At 50.7% G+C, this 20409-nt stretch overlaps 9 protein-coding genes across 9 annotated transcripts, besides 2 other annotated features; 8 read left to right on the forward strand and 1 right to left on the reverse strand.

Moving 5' to 3' along the window:
* Nucleotides 1-20409: part of a sequence feature (sequence corresponds to BAC RPCI93-13M20) that runs on past both edges of the window.
* Tb927.7.3170 (hypothetical protein, conserved) lies at nucleotides 514-1689 on the forward strand (the record flags this gene model as incomplete). Its single annotated transcript, XM_840847.1, has 1 exon — nucleotides 514-1689. One exon carries the CDS (start codon nucleotides 514-516, stop codon nucleotides 1687-1689), a length of 1176 nt encoding a protein of 391 aa, XP_845940.1.
* On the forward strand, nucleotides 2320-3618 carry Tb927.7.3180 (mu-adaptin 1, putative; the record flags this gene model as incomplete). The annotated part of the gene is made up of 1 exon (XM_840848.1): nucleotides 2320-3618. The coding sequence occupies one exon, from the start codon at nucleotides 2320-2322 to the stop codon at nucleotides 3616-3618; it is 1299 nt and encodes a 432-aa protein (XP_845941.1).
* Nucleotides 3617-3712: a sequence feature (GA-rich).
* Tb927.7.3190 (hypothetical protein, conserved) lies at nucleotides 4383-6149 on the forward strand (the record flags this gene model as incomplete). The annotated part of the gene is made up of 1 exon (XM_840849.1): nucleotides 4383-6149. One exon carries the CDS (start codon nucleotides 4383-4385, stop codon nucleotides 6147-6149), a length of 1767 nt encoding a protein of 588 aa, XP_845942.1.
* Tb927.7.3200 (hypothetical protein, conserved) lies at nucleotides 7123-8187 on the forward strand (the record flags this gene model as incomplete). Its single annotated transcript, XM_840850.1, has 1 exon — nucleotides 7123-8187. One exon carries the CDS (start codon nucleotides 7123-7125, stop codon nucleotides 8185-8187), a length of 1065 nt encoding a protein of 354 aa, XP_845943.1.
* On the forward strand, nucleotides 8520-10394 carry Tb927.7.3210 (protein kinase, putative; the record flags this gene model as incomplete). Its single annotated transcript, XM_840851.1, has 1 exon — nucleotides 8520-10394. One exon carries the CDS (start codon nucleotides 8520-8522, stop codon nucleotides 10392-10394), a length of 1875 nt encoding a protein of 624 aa, XP_845944.1.
* Nucleotides 12387-13007, forward strand: Tb927.7.3220 (hypothetical protein, conserved; the record flags this gene model as incomplete). The annotated part of the gene is made up of 1 exon (XM_840852.1): nucleotides 12387-13007. One exon carries the CDS (start codon nucleotides 12387-12389, stop codon nucleotides 13005-13007), a length of 621 nt encoding a protein of 206 aa, XP_845945.1.
* Nucleotides 13472-16165, forward strand: Tb927.7.3230 (hypothetical protein, conserved; the record flags this gene model as incomplete). Its single annotated transcript, XM_840853.1, has 1 exon — nucleotides 13472-16165. The coding sequence occupies one exon, from the start codon at nucleotides 13472-13474 to the stop codon at nucleotides 16163-16165; it is 2694 nt and encodes an 897-aa protein (XP_845946.1).
* On the forward strand, nucleotides 16464-16955 carry Tb927.7.3240 (hypothetical protein, conserved; the record flags this gene model as incomplete). The annotated part of the gene is made up of 1 exon (XM_840854.1): nucleotides 16464-16955. The coding sequence occupies one exon, from the start codon at nucleotides 16464-16466 to the stop codon at nucleotides 16953-16955; it is 492 nt and encodes a 163-aa protein (XP_845947.1).
* Tb927.7.3250 (expression site-associated gene (ESAG) protein, putative) lies at nucleotides 18475-19668 on the reverse strand (the record flags this gene model as incomplete). The annotated part of the gene is made up of 1 exon (XM_840855.1): nucleotides 18475-19668. The coding sequence occupies one exon, from the start codon at nucleotides 19666-19668 to the stop codon at nucleotides 18475-18477; it is 1194 nt and encodes a 397-aa protein (XP_845948.1).

Below are 20409 nucleotides of genomic sequence, written 5' to 3' on the forward strand. Positions count from 1 at the left end.
GAGTGACTTTCGTGGAGTACCTCGGATACGAATTTAACTCGATCAATGATTTATGTTTCCGAACCAGAAGTCGTGAGGGGGATATGAACGGGGGGTGGGAATAATTGGTACCGTCCTTTCGATCTAGATCTAACAATGGCCCGCATATGTAAAGTCTGAGAAACTATCATCCATTGTCACGGTGGCATGCGTTTGCGGGGATGAATAGGGCTTTTTCTTCCGTTTTTTTAAAAGTGGCAAGCGGACGTGAGCAACCGAATAATAGAAGAAAAAGGGTTTCGCGGACGTGATTTCACATGGCTGCCTCAAATGTGGGTTAATCAAACTACAGTTGTTTAAAAACCGTAGAAGGAAGGATAGAAGTGTTGTTCTGAGCAACTCTATAATCCTTTCAACGTATCTTTTCTGCCTCTTTTCTACCCTCTTGTGTTCTCCCCCAAACGGGGGGTGTGTTGTTGAATTTAGGTATTCATAAGATCTTCGCAGACACGACCGCGGACACTAAGGAAACAAATGATGAGCAGCGGGAACCAACACGAAAAGGTTCAATTGCAGCAGGGAGGCAATACCCGTGGTCGCTTCTGTTCGGTAACGATAGTGGGATCGGGTGTGTCCACGGGTGTCCCCGTCATTGGTCATCTGTCTTCTGATTGCGCCTGCGCTGAGGCCTTCCGCGATCCACAGGGTCCTGACAGAAGGAACAATGTCAGCCTCCTCATAACAGTAAGGGACGCCGAATGCACTGGTAGTGATAGTGAAGATGACAGGAACGCGAAGCACGTACTTATCGACTGCGGCAAAACATTTCGTGATGCCTACTTTCGTGTTCTTGCCAAACACAAGGTACGCTATCTTGACGGGTTGCTACTGACGCATGACCATGCGGACGCAGCTGGCGGGGTGGATGACCTTCGTGACCTGCAGCGTGTGACCGTGGACGATGTAAGTAAGTGCTGCACGATTGAACAGTACATATCAACTTACGCTTCCGAAAAAACCATCGAGTCGCTTCGCCAACAATTTGGATATATTGTGCGAAACAGCTGGTTGATGGGACCAGCACCGAGCACTGCCGAGGAGCATGAGCTAGTTGTGAAGCGCATGAGGGAGGATCGTGAGCGGGAAGGGCAGACAGACAACATAGGTTATCGACGGAGTGCTGCACTACACCTTTACACACTGCCTGACACGTACCCATCATCCTTTTACATCCCCGGGTTCGGTGAGAATTTTCCCATGTATGCCTTACCGGTGGAGCACGGAAAAGGATACATGTCACTTGGTTTTGTATTTGGTCGTGGTGTTGCGCTTCGTAGCACCGGTGCCAGCAGTTGCAACGGATACTCCTGTGTTGTGTATCTTTCGGATGTAAGCGAAATACCACCAAATGCCATGTCCTTTCTCCGCGATCTAGTGAAAATCGATGTCCTTTTTGTCGATATGTTATATGGCCCAGAAGTGAGTCACCCTTCGCACTACTGTATGGACGATACACTGCAACTGGTTTGCGAACTGCAGCCTGCACGCACTTACGCCATCGGCATGTATTGTGATATAAAACACGCAGCGGGCAACCGCTTGCTAAAGGAGAGGTTGGAAGAACTACGGGGGGCGGGTAAATGCGGTGATGGCGTAATAACTGTGGAGTTGGGCTACGATGGAATGACTATGGCACTTCCTCTGTCGTGAGTGACGTTTGCAGAAGTTACATTTCTGTTGAATTTTTTCTACGACAGCGTGCCGTAATGCTCTCCCTGCTGCTGCACCACTGGGGGAAGGTCCTTCGGCGTTCGAACATCTTCACTCGTTGCGACCGCGGGTTGCGTTTTTTTATTGCCGATGTTGATCCCACCACTGATTTGCAATGTTGGGTCTCTTTTCGATTTGCATTTTATGCAGAATCCCAGACAGGTACCAACGCATTGCTTTCTCACCTCTTTAACGTTTGCCGCCCCGTTTTGACGACCTGTGTTTTTTTTTATTTGTATGTGTTTGTGTGTGGTGAGAAGCTGCGACTAAGATGGGGAGAATTAATGGAATGTTGGAGGCCATGGTAGTCCCCAATTGAAGGGAGAGGTGAGTCTTTCGTGTGTCTAATTTATTGCTGTTCCTTCCTCACTTCTCCAGCCTACCGTTAGCGTCAGGAAAACAAATGAAGAAAATGTGCTTCAAAATATGCACCTGCGGCTATTAAGACCAAGAACAAAGGTATGTGTGCGCGCCTGCCTGCGCTCCGCTGAGTGCATGTTTTGTTCTTCTTCACCGTAGTTTCACCCTCTTTCCCCCCTGTAACATCTTCGCCTCCTAGATCCAAGCTACATGGCTTCCGTGTTCTATATTCTTGACAGCAAAGGGTCTCCACTCATATGCCGCTCCTACAGGGGAGATGTCACCCATAACCCTCCGTCTGTCTTTCAGCGCCGAGTGCTTGACGAGGAGGAGTTCCGCATAACCCCTATTTTTGAGGAACAGGGGTATATCTATTGCTACATACGGGTGAACAACGTGTTCTTCCTGATGGTGAGCAAGTTAAACATTCTCCCACTGCAGCAATTCGCCTTCATGCGGCAATGTGTCACCGTTTTCGAAAGCTACTTCAAGCACGTGCTAGAGGAAACGATAATGGACAATTTTGTCATTGTATATGAGCTACTGGACGAGATGTGTGATTTTGGCTTCCCGCAATACACCGAAGAGAAGTCACTCAAAAAATATATCACACAAGAGAGCCTTATTTCGTACCTGCTCCCTGAAGATAAGCTCCACGTGAAAGAGCTACCGGCAGAGGCGTCGGGTCGCGGTGGCCTCACGCCGTGGCGTCAGCCTGGTAAGTATAAGTACCGTAAAAACGAAGTCTTCCTTGATGTTATTGAGAGTGTGAACATCCTTCTCTCACCTGGCGGAGAAACGCTTTCAAGCGAAATATGTGGTCAGATTAAAATGCGTGTGCGTCTCTCCGGGATGCCGGTCCTGAAACTTGGTCTGAATGACAAGGCTACGTTTGAGATGTTGGCCTCCCGCGGGCGTGCTGTTGAGATGGAGGGCGTCAAACTGCATCAGTGCGTTAAGCTTAGTCAGTTCGAGAGTCACCGTGTTATTTCTTTCGTACCACCTGATGGGGAATTCGAGCTGATGTCTTACCGCACGAGTAAGAAGGTGGCTCCGATGGTTACCGTGGAGTGCACCACCGTTAGTAAAAGCGCGACTCAGGTGGAGATGGCCCTAGTGGCACGCACCACGTTTCGACGCACTCTCACCGCATCTTTCTTGGATATTCTTGTGCCGGTCCCGAGCGATGCATTCAAACCGGAGGGGCGGTGCTCGGCGGGAAAGGTTCGTCATGCACCGGAGTCCAACTTACTTATGTGGAGTCTGCGCGAGGTAAGTGGTGGTAAGCAATTCACCTGTTCATTCAAATTCAGCCTCCCTTCCGTGCGAAGCAGTGATCCATCCGTGTTTGCTAAGGCACCAGTACAAGTGAAATTTGAGGTCCCATACCTTACGGCATCCGGTATTCAAGTGCGGTATTTGAAGGTGGAGGAAGAGCCGAACTATCAGGCGCTGTCGTGGGTACGGTACGTCACGCAGAGCGGCGACTACCAGATTCGGACGGCGTAAAAAAAGTAAAGGAGCCAAAGGAAAGCAAACAGAAAGAAGTGCGAAGGAAAGCAAAGGGATGGATAGATGCGAATTAAGGGAAAGGAAAGGGAAGTTATTATTTATTGAAATAGGAGGGTTGGCTAACGAGGAAAAGAAGTGGAATCCAGGAGGAGGCGATAGTGAAAACGCGTCTCCCCTACTCTTTCAGGATGGATGAAGTGGAGAAAAGAAAGGAAGTGCGGTGGAGACGTGTGCCTCCCAGTGTTCTCATTCGCCGAGGATTGGCCGTCGCCCTTGGCGTGATTTGTGCTGCTCGTTGCTATTGCTACTACATTTTCTCCCCCCCCCCCACACACACACACATTCTATTTCAACGCTTGCTCCATTTGCTACACTTGTGGTTTTTAATGATAAAAAGAGTGCAGGGGGTGGGGGGCGCGTGTGATTGGAGGGAGGGGGGCACTGTATTGACACATAACGGGGTGTCCTGCCTTTACCTGTGCTACGGCCTTGTAGCTGCATCGCTGGGGCAACTGTTAACACTCTGCGTTTCTACTTTGCCCTCTGCTTTACCTTTTGTTCATTTCTTCTCTTAACTTTTTAATTGTTCTCGTCACTGTAGGGACACACACACACACACACAGACAAAGAAAAAAAGAACTACGACTTAAGTTACTTCGTTGGCGGTGAGTTTTCCCACCATCACCACCCGACGCGCGTACTCACTGCAACGAGTGAAAGTGGAAGTTCACGTGTTGAACGCCCCGTTCTGCACTTCTTCGATGCAGTGGAAAGAGGTATTAGATAGCGAAGATTCCATCGACAGCCCTGAGGCACCATTGCTTAGTGTCACCAGCGCCCTACTCGCATTTTCCACTGGTGAATTGCAGAGAGGTGAGGAAAGAACGCGCCACCTCGACGCTAGTGATGACTCCAACGGGGGGACACCGCGCTTCGACCATGAGGTGGCTGAAGGCGTCTGTTTTCTATTCACAAAAGAGGCAGGTGAAGATAACAAATTGACCTGCGGTGGGGGTGACCGCGTGGGTTGCTTCCACGATATGGAAAACCAACGCCTTCTAACAGACTTATGTCCCGGAAACGATGCAGTGGCAAGTGAATGCCAGATGGTCTGGAATGCGGGAAATTGGGTTTCACCTTCTGGCGAGGTTGTGGATCAATCAGAGCGGTACCGTGCACTTCTGCCTCTTCAGTGGGGTGTGTGCAAGGACTCTTTCATCACATTATCGCGGGACACAGTAACGGATAGTTTGGTGGTGATACATCGCCATCGCTACCCTCGCAGTGGACATGGATCAAATGGTGAGGAGTCACTGGGGCAGCTCCACATTCCCTTCTCTCAGCCCTGGAGAAGACGTGTGCGGAGTTTGCTAAGTCTCTCCCACACTAATTTGATGCCCGTGACCGATATCATAATGAACGAAGCAAAGCAGGAACTACTGCTTGTGCATCCGTATATGGATGGTGTGCAGCCCATTGCATCTGCGCTGCGATCGTATCCTCACCTAATATACCGCCCAATCACGTCTCCAATGATGTGTAGCATTGTGCGTGGTTTAGTGGACGCGCTACTGTTTCTACACAAGCATGGCATAGTTCATGGTGCGCTTTCTCCGTGGACAGTGTTACTGACTACTGACAATCGCGCGCTAGTAGCGGGCCCTTCCCTTCAGAACACAACATGGCCCCTGGCCGATCTGGAATCGGTTGGTGGCAACTCGCTTCACCCGTCCTTTCACGCACCTCTGGAAGAAAAAGATTCAATGGGGGGACATTGTTTGCCCACGGAGGCTGATGACACCTTCGCACTTGGGGTTCTCATGTTAGCCATGACTTGGGAGATGTGTGACCCTCTCTGTGTCGAATTGCACGAAAGGGCAGTGAAGTTGACGCACCGTTGCGTGGCGCATAGAATGACACTAATGGAGTTGAAGGCGAGTCTTGGGCCACTCGTTGACCCCCGAAACCAGCAAGAGAGGAAAGACCGGCAAGAGGAAGAGGGAGAGAAGTGTTCAAAAAGTTGTGGAGAGCACAACCCATTAAGTACTGTGGAGCTGGTGCCGAAACCGCAACCTCCCGTTGTCACGGGGATCCTACGTCGTACTGATTCCCCCGTTCTTTACAGAACGACGGGGCTGGATAAGTGGATGACGTCAAGGGCATCCAACATACAAAGAGTGCAGCGAGATGTCGTGGTTACGCTAAAGCCATATAACGAGGATAAGTTCGATGCTTTGTTGCGGTGGCGGGTTGTGTCCATCACCGTTTTATTTATTGTTTCGATCCGTCGTTCACTTCAGCGGGGCTGCGTGCCACTCAAGAAAATATTTTATCACAGTAAAGAGACACCTCCGAGACCGGTGCCACGCCGCCTGCAGCAACACCGCATGACCGTCAGGCGTAGCCCCGTCTCTACCAGCCATGCGGACAGAACTCATTTACTGCTTCCAGCGCGGGTGCCGCTCACGCAAAATCCGCCACGTGGCGGTGCGCGGGAACGAGACGGAAACTCTTTGGAAGATGATTGATAGTCACAACGATGTTTCCCTCGAAGTGGGAAGGGGACACCAGGTGAGTGTCGCATCCCCAGTTGTGGATCGATACGTCGTCCCTTCTTTCCACACAAAATCAAGTGATAGCATTTCTGAATATAACTGCACCAAGCAAAGAGTTTTTTTATAAAAAATACACTCCCATGCACTTGTTATTGATGTAAGTTCGAAGAGCAATTACTGGCATTATTGTTATTATTTATTTATTCTTTTTTACTTCATACGTTGCTTGCTTTCACGTTTTTAATTTTTGTAGTGTGAGACTGCTACTTGGTTTGTTTGCGTGGGGGGGGAGCAGTTTGGTCTTCACATTCCGCACCAGTTAACTATGATGCGCCGTCTCTTCGGTAAGACAGTGCACTTCTAAGACAGGGTTTGGGAAATAAGTTCGCATTTACTCGTTTACTCGCCGCCCTCCTTTGATGCAGAAACGTGTGCATGAAAAAAAAAATACGGAGGTGTTTGGTTATCTTAATTGTCTTATTTCTTTGTGTTTCATCTGGCGATGCTGTGTGAAACAAATGGAAAGGCAATGAGTTGTTACCATTTCTCAACGTGGTTTTCATTTATTTTTTCTCATCTGGTTTTCTGTTGTTTTACACCTCTTCATTAAAAATGCTTTGGTGTTTTTCTTTCCATGGCTCCTCTATCCATATAGCACATATGTGGTGTCATTTTGCTTATCGTTTCGAAGACGGCTGTGCTTTCTCTCCCGTTGTCGACGTGGAGAAGGGGGTACGACTTCATTACGTACATTTGCTATGTTTTACCTAAAGAGACTCTCCTAACCTTATTTTATTTGGATATATGTTTTTTCCATACTCTTCTCATCACACACTTATCCAGCGTGCGCCACAAGTGCACGTGGTTCTTTGTCTTTACGGTCCTCACACAGGGGTCTGTGATCACATTAGGCGGTTCTAGGAGCGAGAAAGCAAAAGGGGGAGAAATGAAAAGCACGGTAACGATGGCAGCCTCTGTGCGATGCACGCACCGAATCCGTGCCCCGTTGGACCATCTCATCATGCGCCCTTCAGATATGGATCAGGTGGTGACATCTATCGGCACTACAGACGCCGCTATCGTTACATGGTACATGCCACTGGCCAATCTTCAGCATATTCTTCATAGACGCTATGAGGCGGAGCAGTTTGGAGAAATTATCATTCCTCCCGTCACCACCCAAGATCCCACCACATCCGCCGATGAACAGAACAACAACCCTCTTGGCTTTGTTACGCTTGTTGCTGGGAGGAATTATCCGCAAAAGCAAACGTGGCTTGAGCGCGTATTTGACCCCGCACCGCATTCGACACTGAGTCTCCGTGTGGCAGTGATGGACCGTGTCCACTGGCAGCGAACATCGTGGATGGCAAACTCGATCTGCCGCAGCATATGCTGGGGGCGCCTACCGCAAAAGATGTTCTCTATTAATTTAGACTGGAAAAATGCAGTCCATATCGACGCTGACTTCGATGTGGACGCGGACAGGTACAATGCACCATACAGTGTGCATGTACCGGGTTTGGGTTTCCAACTTACATTGCGCGATACCGGCCGCACTGTGCTCGACCGCGAGACCCCTACGGTTGACGGGTTTTTAGATAATGAAAGTGCCCTACACCGTCTAGCACTCGCACGGGAGGTGAACATGCAGGGGTTAGGCGGTTGCGTGTACCGCCAAACGCTGTGGAGTGCACCGTCACTTCCCAACACAGCAAAGGTGATGCAATTTCAGCCGGGAGAATTGTTCAAGCGGTGTTTTGGAGTTGATCCGCCGGCACACGTGGAGCCAGTGGCTGCGTGGCTTGTGCATGAGGTGGAGCAAACACTTGTGTACAAAATGGAAGGCGAGGTGGAGGATGAGAACGAGCCAAATAGTGCGACAACGTACGGTGACCGTTCTCTCACTGAGCGTGTGCAGAAAAAAGCAATGAACCGATACAATGGGTTCCGTGACGAGGTACGTGGCAAGGTGTATAGTGAACTGGATGGAAAGGAATTGCCGCGCTAGAAGCGCATATACGTCCATGAAATCCCCTCGCGCAGTACTGTCAAAAAAAAAAGTGGGTGGACAGATGACATCCACTTCACTTACATACTTAACCACGGTTGAACGTGATAAACATACCGCAACAATTCGTGGGTTACACTTGTTTTACGTAATAACACATATCTGGTAATAGCTGGGTTTTGTATCGCCAACTTCCTTTCTTCCCTTTTTCTTCGTGATGAGGGATAGCTTCCTGGATGATGCCCAAATACGTGTGATTCTGCGCACCTTCAGTCCTTTTCGTTGCCGTTTATCCACGGTTGTTTTCCTTTTCTTTTCCTCTTTTTCCTTCTATGTTACTTCATTACAGGACGCTGGCGATGGCGACCTCTCGCAAGCAGGTAGTTGGCAAATACGAACTGGGGAAGGTTTTGGCGTCAGGATACTTCGATTGCCGCACTCGTATCTGCACGCACATAGTGACAGGAGCGCAATACGTCGTACGGATATACAGTAAAAGTACTCTGGCGGAGGCGCAGTGGATGTGGGATCGCACTCGCGATGCCATCCACGTCATGCGTACGCTGCCAAAGCACGAAAATATTATTGAGATTTCAGAGCTATTTGAAACAGAATCCTCACTCTACATTCTTATGCAGCTGTTCGCACCGATGCATCTGACGAAGATGTATACAACTGTAGGTGAATCGGGGCAACGTGAGAGAGTGCCCATACAAAGGACAAAGGCACTTTTCCTGCAAGTTGTGCGGGGTTTAAGACACATGCACGACTGTAGTGTGGTGCACTTGGGACTGGCACCAGACCACGTCATGGTGAATGACAGGGACCATGTGAAAATTGGCAATCTCGTCTCTTGTAAATATGTCCCAAAAGGAACGAAGTTGTGCCGTGACATTCGTGGCACAATGCACACCGTAGCGCCGGAGGTATTACGCAACGGGGAGTATGATCCTTATCTTGCGGACTCGTGGTCCATGGGCGTATTACTCTACTTCATGTTACACAATGGACGCTACCCGCACGATGGGGCAAATACAACGAAAAATATTTTATACAATAGGATCCGCCCACCTGATCCAAAGCTACCAGCAGAGGCGCTGAACCTATTGCAGCAGCTGCTGAGCCACAATCCCGGTTCTCGAATGCGTGTGGAACAAATTGCGGATCACCCATTCTTTGCGACAGAACATAAAGATGTCGATACAGGTAGAACGGAGCAACAAGCAGCCAGATATACTGGCGTGGTGCCGAATTTATGGGCTAGCAGGACTGCGCATATCCCAGTAGTGCTAAGGGCGCCACTTAAGGAGCGAGTTCAGTACAGTGGTAACCGAGAGGACGCAGCCGCTTACCTGATACAAATGTGTTATAAGGCATTCAGAGGCCGCAAACGGCGCTTTAGTGACCGCTTTTTGAGCACTCAACCACGTGGATCTATAAACCGCAGCCGCAGTCAAGTGGTTGAAGTGGTATGCCCCTCTTCACGATCGCGCCGAAGGAAGAATTACCAAACTCCGCACGGTGATACAGAGGCAGCCTTCGGACAGGAGCGAACGCACCTCAGCTCGCAACACTATCAGCAACGATGGAGCGCAGTAACAAACACAGAAATGCAGCAAGGGGAACTGGGAAGCCGGACAAGCTCAATCAACAGTGGGTTCGCAAAATGTGGAGAAGGGCCTGCAGACCCGGCCGAAGGGAGCTCTTTTTTTGGGTTTAGCGGAAGCGAGTCAGAAGGTAGTCCAATGAACGCCACACAGGGATCCCATTTCAATTTTTCTTTGAAGTCGGGAAATTTGCCTCTGACCTTGCCACCACTCAGACGACAAGGAGGTCCCTGCAAGCTCGGCTGTGACCCTACACTCGATGCTCCTGTTGGCACCCCTCCCAACAGTACTTTCGACGGACCCGATAACGCTTCCCCCACAACCGCATCCGTTTGCAACGAAGTGGTCCGTGCCGCATCATTCCGATTGCGAGTTCCCTCGATGCTTCACTTGAAGGCTGCTGAGGCATTTTCTCGGGACCTCGATCTTAGGGGCCCCGGTTTCACTCATTTCAACACGCGAGTTGACCCCGGGAGGCGTTGCCCGGTGTGCGACAGGCCCCCCGCGCAACGAATGAATCGTAAACAACCGTACCTGAACACACCATATGAGTACAAGGAGGGGAAATTTACCATTAAAACTGTTGCGGACTCTGATTAAAATAGGAGTTGCAGACGGTGCACGTTTATTTGTGAATGTAAGACGCATGACGGTGCAATGCACGTCAATCTAACCAATAGCGAGTGGCGGATGCCGAGAAGAATGAAGGAGAACATGTTGTTGATGAGGGAATGCGTGTTTGCACACTCGCGTGCATGTGCCCTTTTCCCTTCCCCTGTCTTTCACACTTCATTTCTACTCTTTTCTCAAAAAAAAAAGGGGGGGTGATGGGGAGTGGAGGAAAATGTTGTGAATCATACTTTTGTACATTTAGATGTAGACGACGAGTTTTACCTTCACGCCGGCCACACTCATTGAGGGCGCGCGGTGGTTCGTCTGCCGGGTGTTTGGGGGCTAGTTCCGCCCTGTGCCTATTTTCATCCACATTCGAGATCCTTCCCTGCCCCCTCATTTCGAGTCTTGACTGTACTTACCGTCTTTCACTATGGTCAGTGAATTCCTCCCATTATGCGTATTTTTACCTCCAACATGTATTTAGATTTGTCCCCCTCCTTCTTTTTTTTTCTTTTTCTCCCCCTCTCGTTCGCTCACGAGTGAAGGAAGGGACAAGTAAACCCCGTGGGCACAGGGTAGATACCTGCGCGCTAGCGCACTGAACTGTAAGGTAGAAAACAAGCGGCACTGTCGCTCACTCACCCCTTCGCCCCGCTGTGGTCAGATAGAGTTGGACACATAGGCCAATAAACGCAAAGCAAGGCACGCAACCAATGGCGTTTAATCGCTCTCTTATCGTCACCCTTTTCTTCACACTCTGCGACCTTATTCTGCTTTGCATCCTACCAATCTACAGTCACGGTCTTTCCGGTCACATCCTTGTAGCACTTCATGTGGGCACTTTGGTCGTTCTTGCCTCCATGATGAGCCTGTTCACCCTTCGAACCTCCTTCCTTGTCGAAGGGCGGTCCAGTAAAGCCTTGTTCCCACAGCGCGTGACCGGTCCTCTGTGGTTGCTTCATGTTGTGCTTACTCCGGCACCACTAGTGTATAAAGAATTCATAATGCCGTGGGTATACACATCGGTGGAAAGTGCACCCCGGGCGTGGGCGGACTCCGCTTACATCACGCTTTCCGTGCTCAACATAACCACGTACGTGGCTTTCAGTGTGTCGCTGCTTTACTTTATTTTCTTCATAGCGGAAAGACGGCTTTACAAATTTCATTGCCACATCAGCCGCACCGGAACGGCAACTGACAATGCGACGGTGGCGCTCAATTGCAATCCACTGGAATGACTCAGTGGAAAAAGGGGGGGAGGTCTTTTGGCCATGGGGAGTCTGAAACGGGGCAGGGCGTCGGCTTCATTTCTCAACACCGAGTTACGGGGGCCCTTGTCAAAGCACAACGGCATCAGTTGGGTGCGACCTCGCTGTTACGAAGCTTGTAACGGGGGAAAGGGGCGACCCAAGGGCAAATTTCGCGATGGGAGGTATTGCATGATTTAGGGGGAGGAAGGTTCGCTCGCAATGGGGTGCTATTTCACCCTGTTCGGCCCGATGTGAAGGAACAAACAAACCCCTTTTCTTGCACATGAGGTGCGGTAACTCAGAGGAAAACAAAGCGAGATTAATTTCTGGTGCGTTGTTGCACCCATTTCCGTCTACGCAAAAGCAGGCGGCCCTCGAGGTGAGGGGGGGGGGCAACACATCCCACTTTGCTACCGCGCCATTTGGTGTACAAATATGCCCTTCTGTAACGTTCCTGTTCCTAGCGGTGGTTCGCAATGTTTTTCCCCACCGAGTTCTAACGGTTCAGTGCCTTCAACTGTCCTGGCTCCTCACCTACCTTCCACCTTTGACACCGCGGAAACCTGTCTCGTGAAGTCCCGCTTGTCGGCACCATAACCCCTGCAATACCGAGTTCCCGTGTACCAAGGATGCTTTGTTTTTCTTTTTCTAAAAAAAAAAAGTAAAGGAAAATAACACGAGCGTGTTTGGTACCCGTTCGCGTCTCTAAGCGGGGACGGGGGCGGAAATGCGAGCTGAAAAGGTGACAGTATCGCCCGCTGGTGAAGGTGCCGCGCCCCTATTTGTGTTCGGTTACGGCTCCATACTGTGGAAGCAGCAGTTCGAGTACCTCCGCGCGTTGCCATGCTGCGTTCATGGCTACAAGAGGGTTTTCTATCAGGGCAGTACGGACCACCGTGGCGTCCCCGCCAGGCCAGGCCGCGTTGTAACACTTCTCACGTGTGGCGACCCGGAGGCATGGGTGGGTGGGGTCGCGTTTGAGCTCCCGGTAGAGGAGGAGAAGCGGGAGAAAATCCTTGCCCAACTTGACGACCGCGAGAGTGGGGGCTATGAGCGGGAGGAGGTGACACTCTATGACATCAAAACGCACGAAAGGCTTCATTTGCCGCCCGGTGCCGTATGTTTATGTTATAGAGCAACTGAAGACAATCCTGAATACCTGGGGGAGGCAAAAGATGAAGCTATCGCCGAACAGATTTTGAGCTGTGAAGGATTGAGTGGACCGAACTCGGAATATTTGTTTAAGCTTGCTGAGGCACTTCGTAAACTGGAGAGTGCTGACCAACATGTATTTGCAGTCGAGACCGCGGCTCTCCACATCATGAAGGCGCAAAATGTTCCCGAGTGAAGCAAAGCGTGGAACGGGGGACGAGCAAAACCAAGGTACGCAAACGCCACCGTCGAATGCCTCTGTTAACACCAATTAGACTTCTTCATGAACCCCTGCGCAAGGGTGCGCGCATCTGCCTCGCCGAAGACGCGCCTGCAACAGTTTTATCAATGAATCGATTCCTTCTTTCCTTCTATTAATTTACTTGTCTACTTTATCATACGCATGTTGTAACGATCATTTCTTTACTCCCCCAGCAGGCATCTGCTTAACCTTTCACATTCCAATAATTCCCCCCTTTCGTTTAATGGAGACTCGCAACTCTCACCCGTGGGGTAACACGTAACGGCATTCAGGGGGATGCAAAGAGGAAAACTTGTTCCGTATTAACGATGGTGTGCAATATTCTCCCCCATTATTTCAACTGAATAAAAAAAAGGAAAGGAGAGGCCCCGCACTTCTCGGTGCCGTGTCACACCACGATGGATGGACAGCGTGCAACAAAGGGAGTGGGACATGCCAGTGATTGGGCAGAACTTCGCCGCGCCCTCTTTAATGTTCACCTGTTGCTAGCACTTCAAGAGGGCAGTGTGACACAACCACCGGGGGAAGAGAAGGTCGTAGCGAGTAGGGAGGCATCGCAACCGTTGTTGGAGCGTGGCTGTGGCATGAATCGGGTTCAGAGCGTCTCGCTCATGACGCTGGAGTTGGAAGATAGTACGGATGCGCTTCATTCCCAATGCTTAGAGAAACATGAGGAAAAGAGGGGCGTATGTCGTGCCCTTCCGCTTCCGCCGCTTCGATGGGCTGTTCCATCGCATCAGCAGCGTCTCGCGGCCTTGGAAAAGGAAAGGCGGCGGCGACAAAGGAAAAATGCCGCGGCAGAAGGGAAACTAAACATGTTGGGAAACACTCTTGGGAGTGGTGATACGCGGCAGCCGTCCTCCATTACTGGAAGTAGCGCAACTGCAAAGGTAATGGAATTGGATAAAAACGTAATGAAAGAGGATCTTCAGGATGGAACTGCGTCGCCCGCTCATTCAACTCGATCGTCCCTGACGAGAACCGGTGACCACAGCGAATGTGAGAGCTCGCAGGATACATACACAGCTGCTTTCGCGTCCGTGGACGATCACTGTCCTCGAGAGATGCCTTCGTTCCGTTTATCGTCGGGCAGTGACAATTCGGACTGTCAAACCCTGTCAAGGACGATATCTACGCTGAGTGTCAGAAAAACCTTAGCCCCTGTTCACGAGGGTCACCGCTGCGCCTCCGTTTACCGACTTCTCGGTGCCGGAAGCAGTCTCAGCGAAGATACCACCGCCCATATGGCCCAGACTGAAGTTGAGCAAATATGCTCTGGTGAAGCCGAGCCGTACACCTCATACCTCTTCTCCCCTGTCGTGCGTGTAGTGGATCTCAGTGAGGGGCGAAGCTCTCCAACGCCGCCTGGCGGGAATGAAGACCGAATGGCTCCTGACGGGGACCTTGAGATGAAGGATGGGTGTACCAGAGTGAGTTTTTCCCCAAATGGGGAATGCTACGTAGTAGGGACAAGGAGAGGTTTCTTGTGGCTCTTCACGACAGGTTCGCCGCCGGGTCAAAATAATATCTATGGTTACGGTGATGAAAAAGGCGATGGGGTTTGCCTTGACGAGGAGCCACCAGTGGAGCCCTTGAAACTTCAGGCGCACGGCGGTCCCGTTACAGACGTGACTTTTAACGACGTTGGCACACTCTTTGCTTCAGCGGGTGGGGACGCTTGTGTGATACTGTGGAATCAGCGCACGAGGTTGAAAGTCCGTCGTATCAACACAGGTGGTGGTGTGCCCACCCTCGTCCGTTTTGTGCCTGAAAACAACAATTACCTTCTTGTTTCACTCATGCAGCACCGCCTTTTGCGGCTTTACAATACTTCAACAGGCCGCCCCGTAACGCGCAGAGGAGCCGAGATGCGGATAGAAGCGTCCACTGTGGCAGTTCACTTCTGCGCCGACCCGTTCTTATTCATTGGTGACACAAGCGGAACCGTGAGCATGTGGCGGTACTACTTAGGGTGTGAACACACATGCGCTATGTGCCCCCTTGAACCAAGGCGAAGTGGGGAATGGCGAGAGGGCCGCGCTTCTTCCCCAGCGGTCACAGGTCTTCTCCCGCATGGAGTCGCCTCAGGTGCTTCCTCCACAAGGGGAAGCATAAAAGAAAGGTGTTGTCAGGTCCCTGCGGTAGTGGTGGAAAACCAGCCTTGCTTCGAAAAGGCGGGATCGCTTCTGCTGGAAAAGGGCACGCCGGTGGGAGCACTCGCGGTGAGCACCATGACCCAAGAGCAGCTGCGCTATCTGAAGCGAGCCCAGCGCATTGGGTGGAAGATTCCCAAGCGAGGACTCTTCGGAAAGTTGATAGAGGGAATACTCTCTGAAGCGCTCAACCGTAACAACTCCAGCGAATCACCCGGAGAAATGGATGCCAGTGACTGCTCCAAGTTGATGTGCGCCGTGATGTTGCTCGCGTCGTTGCCGTGCGATCGGATGGCCGTTCTGTGCATTCAGGCGAAGGCAGAAGACACCCGCGAGTACACGTTGGTGCCCATGTTGGTGGTGGACCGTGCCTGCCGCATCCGGCACATGAGCACTGGGGCTGCGTTCTGCACCGACAACGTGCGCTCCCCAACCTTCACATCCACGTGCGAGGAGGGTTTTGTTCAAATTATCGCCTGTACTGCTGCCCGCATGCTGCCGGTGGCAAAGGAAGAGACCGCGGCCACGGGCTCCTCCGCTGTGGTTACGCCGTGGGCTGTCATGGCGACACTTCCAGTCCCTTGCGGCGGCAGTCCCTCCAGCCTGGCTTGGTCGCCCGACATGCGAATCCTTACAGCCGTGACTGAAGAAGGGATGGTTTATCAATGGCGTCGCGTCCAGCTGCACCAAGGCACTACGGTTAACGAAGACATCAATCGTGACGCCGATGATGGCCTTCGGGCTTCAACGACGAGGGATGAGGTGGATGAGTGGCGGAGGCACTTTGAGAGGGAGAAGAAACGGCAACTGCACCGCTACCGGGCGAGAAAGAATGCCGCCAACCAACTTGAGGACACATCTCGGCCATACGGCGGCCTGAATGCCGGGAGCGGGTCGCGAACAAGTGTCGTTCAAAGCCTTTGTCATGCAAGCAACTGATGCGCGGCGCCGCCCACGGTGTGGCACCGCTTGCGCAATGAACGCATGGCCGAAATGTGCCCTTCGTAATATACAAAAAAAACTCAGAGGGGTGGTGTTCCCTCGTTCTCCCCTCCCCCCGTCGCACGCCAACTGCACCTACTTGCACGGAAATCGACCGCGCTCTTTCTTTCTACTGGGCGCCGACTGATTTGCACCCCCTTTTCTAAACACCCACCCTTTTCCACCACCCCGTTATTTACCCCCGGCCCCGGCGTCAGCCGCCACTCGCAGTAGGATTCTTAGGGACATCTGGAGAATGCTGCGCTCAACTCTGACCTCACTGAACACGTTTCTCACAAGCTCCGTCGCCACCCCACCGATATCTGTAATTAGAACGGGGCCGAAATGGTGGGCGGATCCCGAGCGCATGGTACGGCAGAAACTCATGTACTTCACGTTAGGGGTCGATCAGCTTCCACTGCGACGAACGGCGGTCATACAGCGAGACCTGCAACGCTTCCATATGTGCAAACCGCCTCCCCGTGTTGGGGACTCAACGGGCTACAAACGCTCCCGGGCAGCTCAACTTAACACTTGGTATCGCCGCATCCAGTACCAGGAGTATCACATGCAGCATCTCTTCACCAGGCATGTGTGGGGACTGTTGCGTGTGTACCCGGGGAACACTACGAAGATACAAGGCAAGGCAGATGATGGCTACGTGGGGTACGATTCGGTTCCGTTCCACCGATACAATCGGGCTCCTCTCCCGTTCCCCGCACGGGAACTTTACGAGCGGAGGAAATAGTCGAAAGGCATGTTGTATACGGAAGGACGGAGGGAGGGAGTTACAGTGGAAGAACGTCTTTTAAGAAGTGTGAACGTTTATCGCGCGTGCTTGGGGATGAGAGAAGTTCCTTGTGCATTGTCAATTTGTCTTGTACGTGGGGATGCTGCTGTCACACGCTCTTTTTCTCCACCTTCTAAGAAAGGAGTACCACCGATAGGATTTTAGGATGAAGGAGTGCTGGAGGTGCCTAAACGAATTAAATAGCTTAGTAATATGAGGAAGGGAAGGAACACCTTAAATGTTCACGAATCACCACCGGGGCACAAAGCCATAGCCGCTACCCACAAATCACGCTCAACGCGCCTCTAACGACAAAGCGAAGGGGTGCTGCAAACGGCTGGCGATAAGTGGAAATCACAACTACTATTGGGGCCGGCGTTGTGGGTTTTTTCAGTGTGCTTTCGCGTTGTGATGACAATGAGTTCCACTACCATTCACCAACCATCCACAAAAGAGGGACGATACGCGGAGTCCCAAAATGAGGAGGACTAATGCGCGATCACTCTCCTCCTCGCGTTTTCGGAAGGGGCGAGGAAAAACTACTCTCATAGACAGTTTTCAGCGCCGTCAAACCATGCCGGCGCAGCCGCGGAAACTTCCTAAGGTAACATCTTTCCTCTCCTCCTCCCCCATTTTCCAGAGCAGCCGTGCGCCTCCTCAGTGACGAGAAGAAAAAAACACCGTCAGACATGGGAACCTCTCTTGCCCAAAGACCGATGTAGATCTGTGACCTACGGCATGCCGTTTACCTCCACCAAAAGTGACAAAATCACACCGTGAAATCCACTTTTTTTTTTTTCGACGGCGCTAAGCTACCCCCAGAAGCCAGCCGACCCGACTGACAGACAACCACCAGCGAAACATGACCCCTCCTCTGCATCTTAGAAGTCACCTCCATTTCCAGTGCAATTCTTACCGTGCGAGAGAACGAAAGGAACTAGGACCACCATTTGCAAAAATGGATCGCCCAAAGCACGAACAGCTTCGACCCAGCTTGCGGGTGGGTTAGGATAGTTGCAATTCCTTCTTTTGGACTATCATCTAAAGCGCACTAAAACAAAGATTCGGGGGAAGTGAAAACCCACGTCGTGACAGGTCGTTATTAACCTTAACTCTACAACTGTCGTTGCCTTAACCAGTAGGGTTAGTCCTGTCTCCTTTTATGGTTGGCATTATTCGCTTCTTCTTTTGTTGGGTAGCTAAATTTAAAAAAAAATCTCCGGAGTTTAGCGCAGTTGGTTATTACAGTTTTCCTTTACACCCCGCTCCATTTAATTCGATTTCCTAGTGTCCGGGTGTCGCCTGCCGAACGTGCATCTGTCCCTAGCTCTCCCCCCCCCCTCTCGCTGGAAACCTATGTTAGTCTCATCCCCTTATCCCCTCCCCCGAAATGTGTTTTTATTCTCTCTTTTTCCTTCCCCCTCCGTAATATTAATCAACAATACGAAGCAGGACGGTTTCGGCGGTAACATTCCCTTCAAAGCATTCGCAACAATAGAACTGCGGAACAAAGTGCAGCGGCACGAACACCCGAATGTGCTGCCGGATTGGACTCCGCTCTCATGACAGGTCTTCGCGCCGGTTCTGCAGAATAGTTGGATTTCAGTCGTACCTCCTCTTGTCCCCTTGAGGTGGATTCTTCGTTCACTCTCCTCGACAACTCCAAACTGTTCAGAATCTCCCCGATCAGTTCCTCGTGAAGCTGGTCATTAGTGAGTTCTGCCTCTTTGTGCCCTATGCATTTCGTCAATTCATCCGCGGTAGTTTTTATTTTTTCCATAACCGCATTTTTTGCTTCTTCGAAACGCGCAAACAGGCGGATGACATCCCCAAATATACTCACTTTATTGGGATCTTCAGTCCACCGCACTGCACCGTAGGAAGTGACGTCACCGTACTCTCCCCCCTTTACATTTAGTTTGCCTTCCACACTTGATGCGAAATTCATCACTCCACCACCCCACGTGAAGCTGTGACTCAATGACCCACCTTTTAATAAACCGTCTGTTGCCGTCCTCATCAAGTTGCAACCCCTGTCTTCATTTCGTTCAATGATGCTCTCCGCACCCAAGCTACTGAAGGAAATGGATGATAGCGCTTCGTGGAGTTGCAAGTTTTTCTCTGCCGACTTCGTTACATGTGAATCCTCGATTTTGTAAAGGGTTTCAGGTCCAATTGTTCCACGAAAACATTCTTGCAACTTGTCGTGCACCGCTGGCCTGCTCCCTCCCACGCTTATGCAAAACTGCGACGTCGTGCGTGCCGCCTGTGCAAATGCAAAAATCCACTCTTCCAGTCTTCCGGCTGCTAACCCAGCGGCGGCTGCTGCTAGCGCCGATGCATTCCTCATTTCCTCTAACTCCTGCTGGAATGTAAACTCATTCTTCAATACTGTTTTCAAGAGTGTCCTGATGTCTTTACAATCTTTCTCACTAGAAGGTACGCTGTTTCGCATTACCGATAACTGCAACTGCGCGCTTTTGATCTTCAAATCTGACAGTTTCTTCATAACCGCAGCACTCCCGCTGTTTACTCTGTGTGCTACCCCTTTAAGATATGTCGATAACTCACACACTTTATTAGCGGCTGTCGCGTTTAGTGCATTCCTTTCATAATAATTTGCACGTGTTTCTTTTCCCAACAGCGCCAACAGCACGAACCAAAACCTCATTTTGTTCTCTTTATTTAATTATACTTGAGCTTTCACCTTCGTTACTGAGTAAAAACTAAATCACTCGTGCTATTCTTGACACAGATTACCATTGTGGTGACAGTCCGGGAGAATACATTCTCAGTCCCATTTTGCTTTGTCCTACCAAACTCTCATTATAATAAACACCACTGCCTCACACGCGTAGGTAGCAGCTACGTCCCCCCAACACACACACACACACACAACATTCCCCTCAATTGCTCACTTGAAAACAAATAGCAACAGTAATAACACACACACCGCAACAAATTGTACCTCAAATACTTGTTTCCTTCCCTACATCCGAACCATCTTATCCAGCCTCCACTCGACACAGTGTTTTGAAGGGAATAAAAACCACTTCCAGGATATTGCTAACCAACAACCCTCCTTCTCGTTAATTAACGCCCTTTTCAACCGATTCTCTTTCGGTGTAGATGATACCGATCATCCCTTGCAGCTTCATACCACCCTACCCTTCATGGCAGCGCCTTGTCGCTTACTTCTAGCTCTGCGTCCGTGTATTATAACCAAGCGGTAGGTAAAACCAACAACCACCAAAAAGATAAGAAAAATAATCCTCATTTAAAACCCCCAAAGTTGTACTTTCCTCAATAAACTAGGACCACCATTTGCAAAAATGGATCGCCCAAAGGACGAACAGCTTCGACCCAGCTTGCGGGTGGGTTAGGATAGTTGCAATTCCTTCTTTTGGACTAT

Source organism: Trypanosoma brucei, chromosome 7 (genome assembly GCF_000002445.2).
Source record: "Trypanosoma brucei brucei TREU927 chromosome 7, complete sequence".
Taxonomy (NCBI): domain Eukaryota; phylum Euglenozoa; class Kinetoplastea; order Trypanosomatida; family Trypanosomatidae; genus Trypanosoma; species Trypanosoma brucei.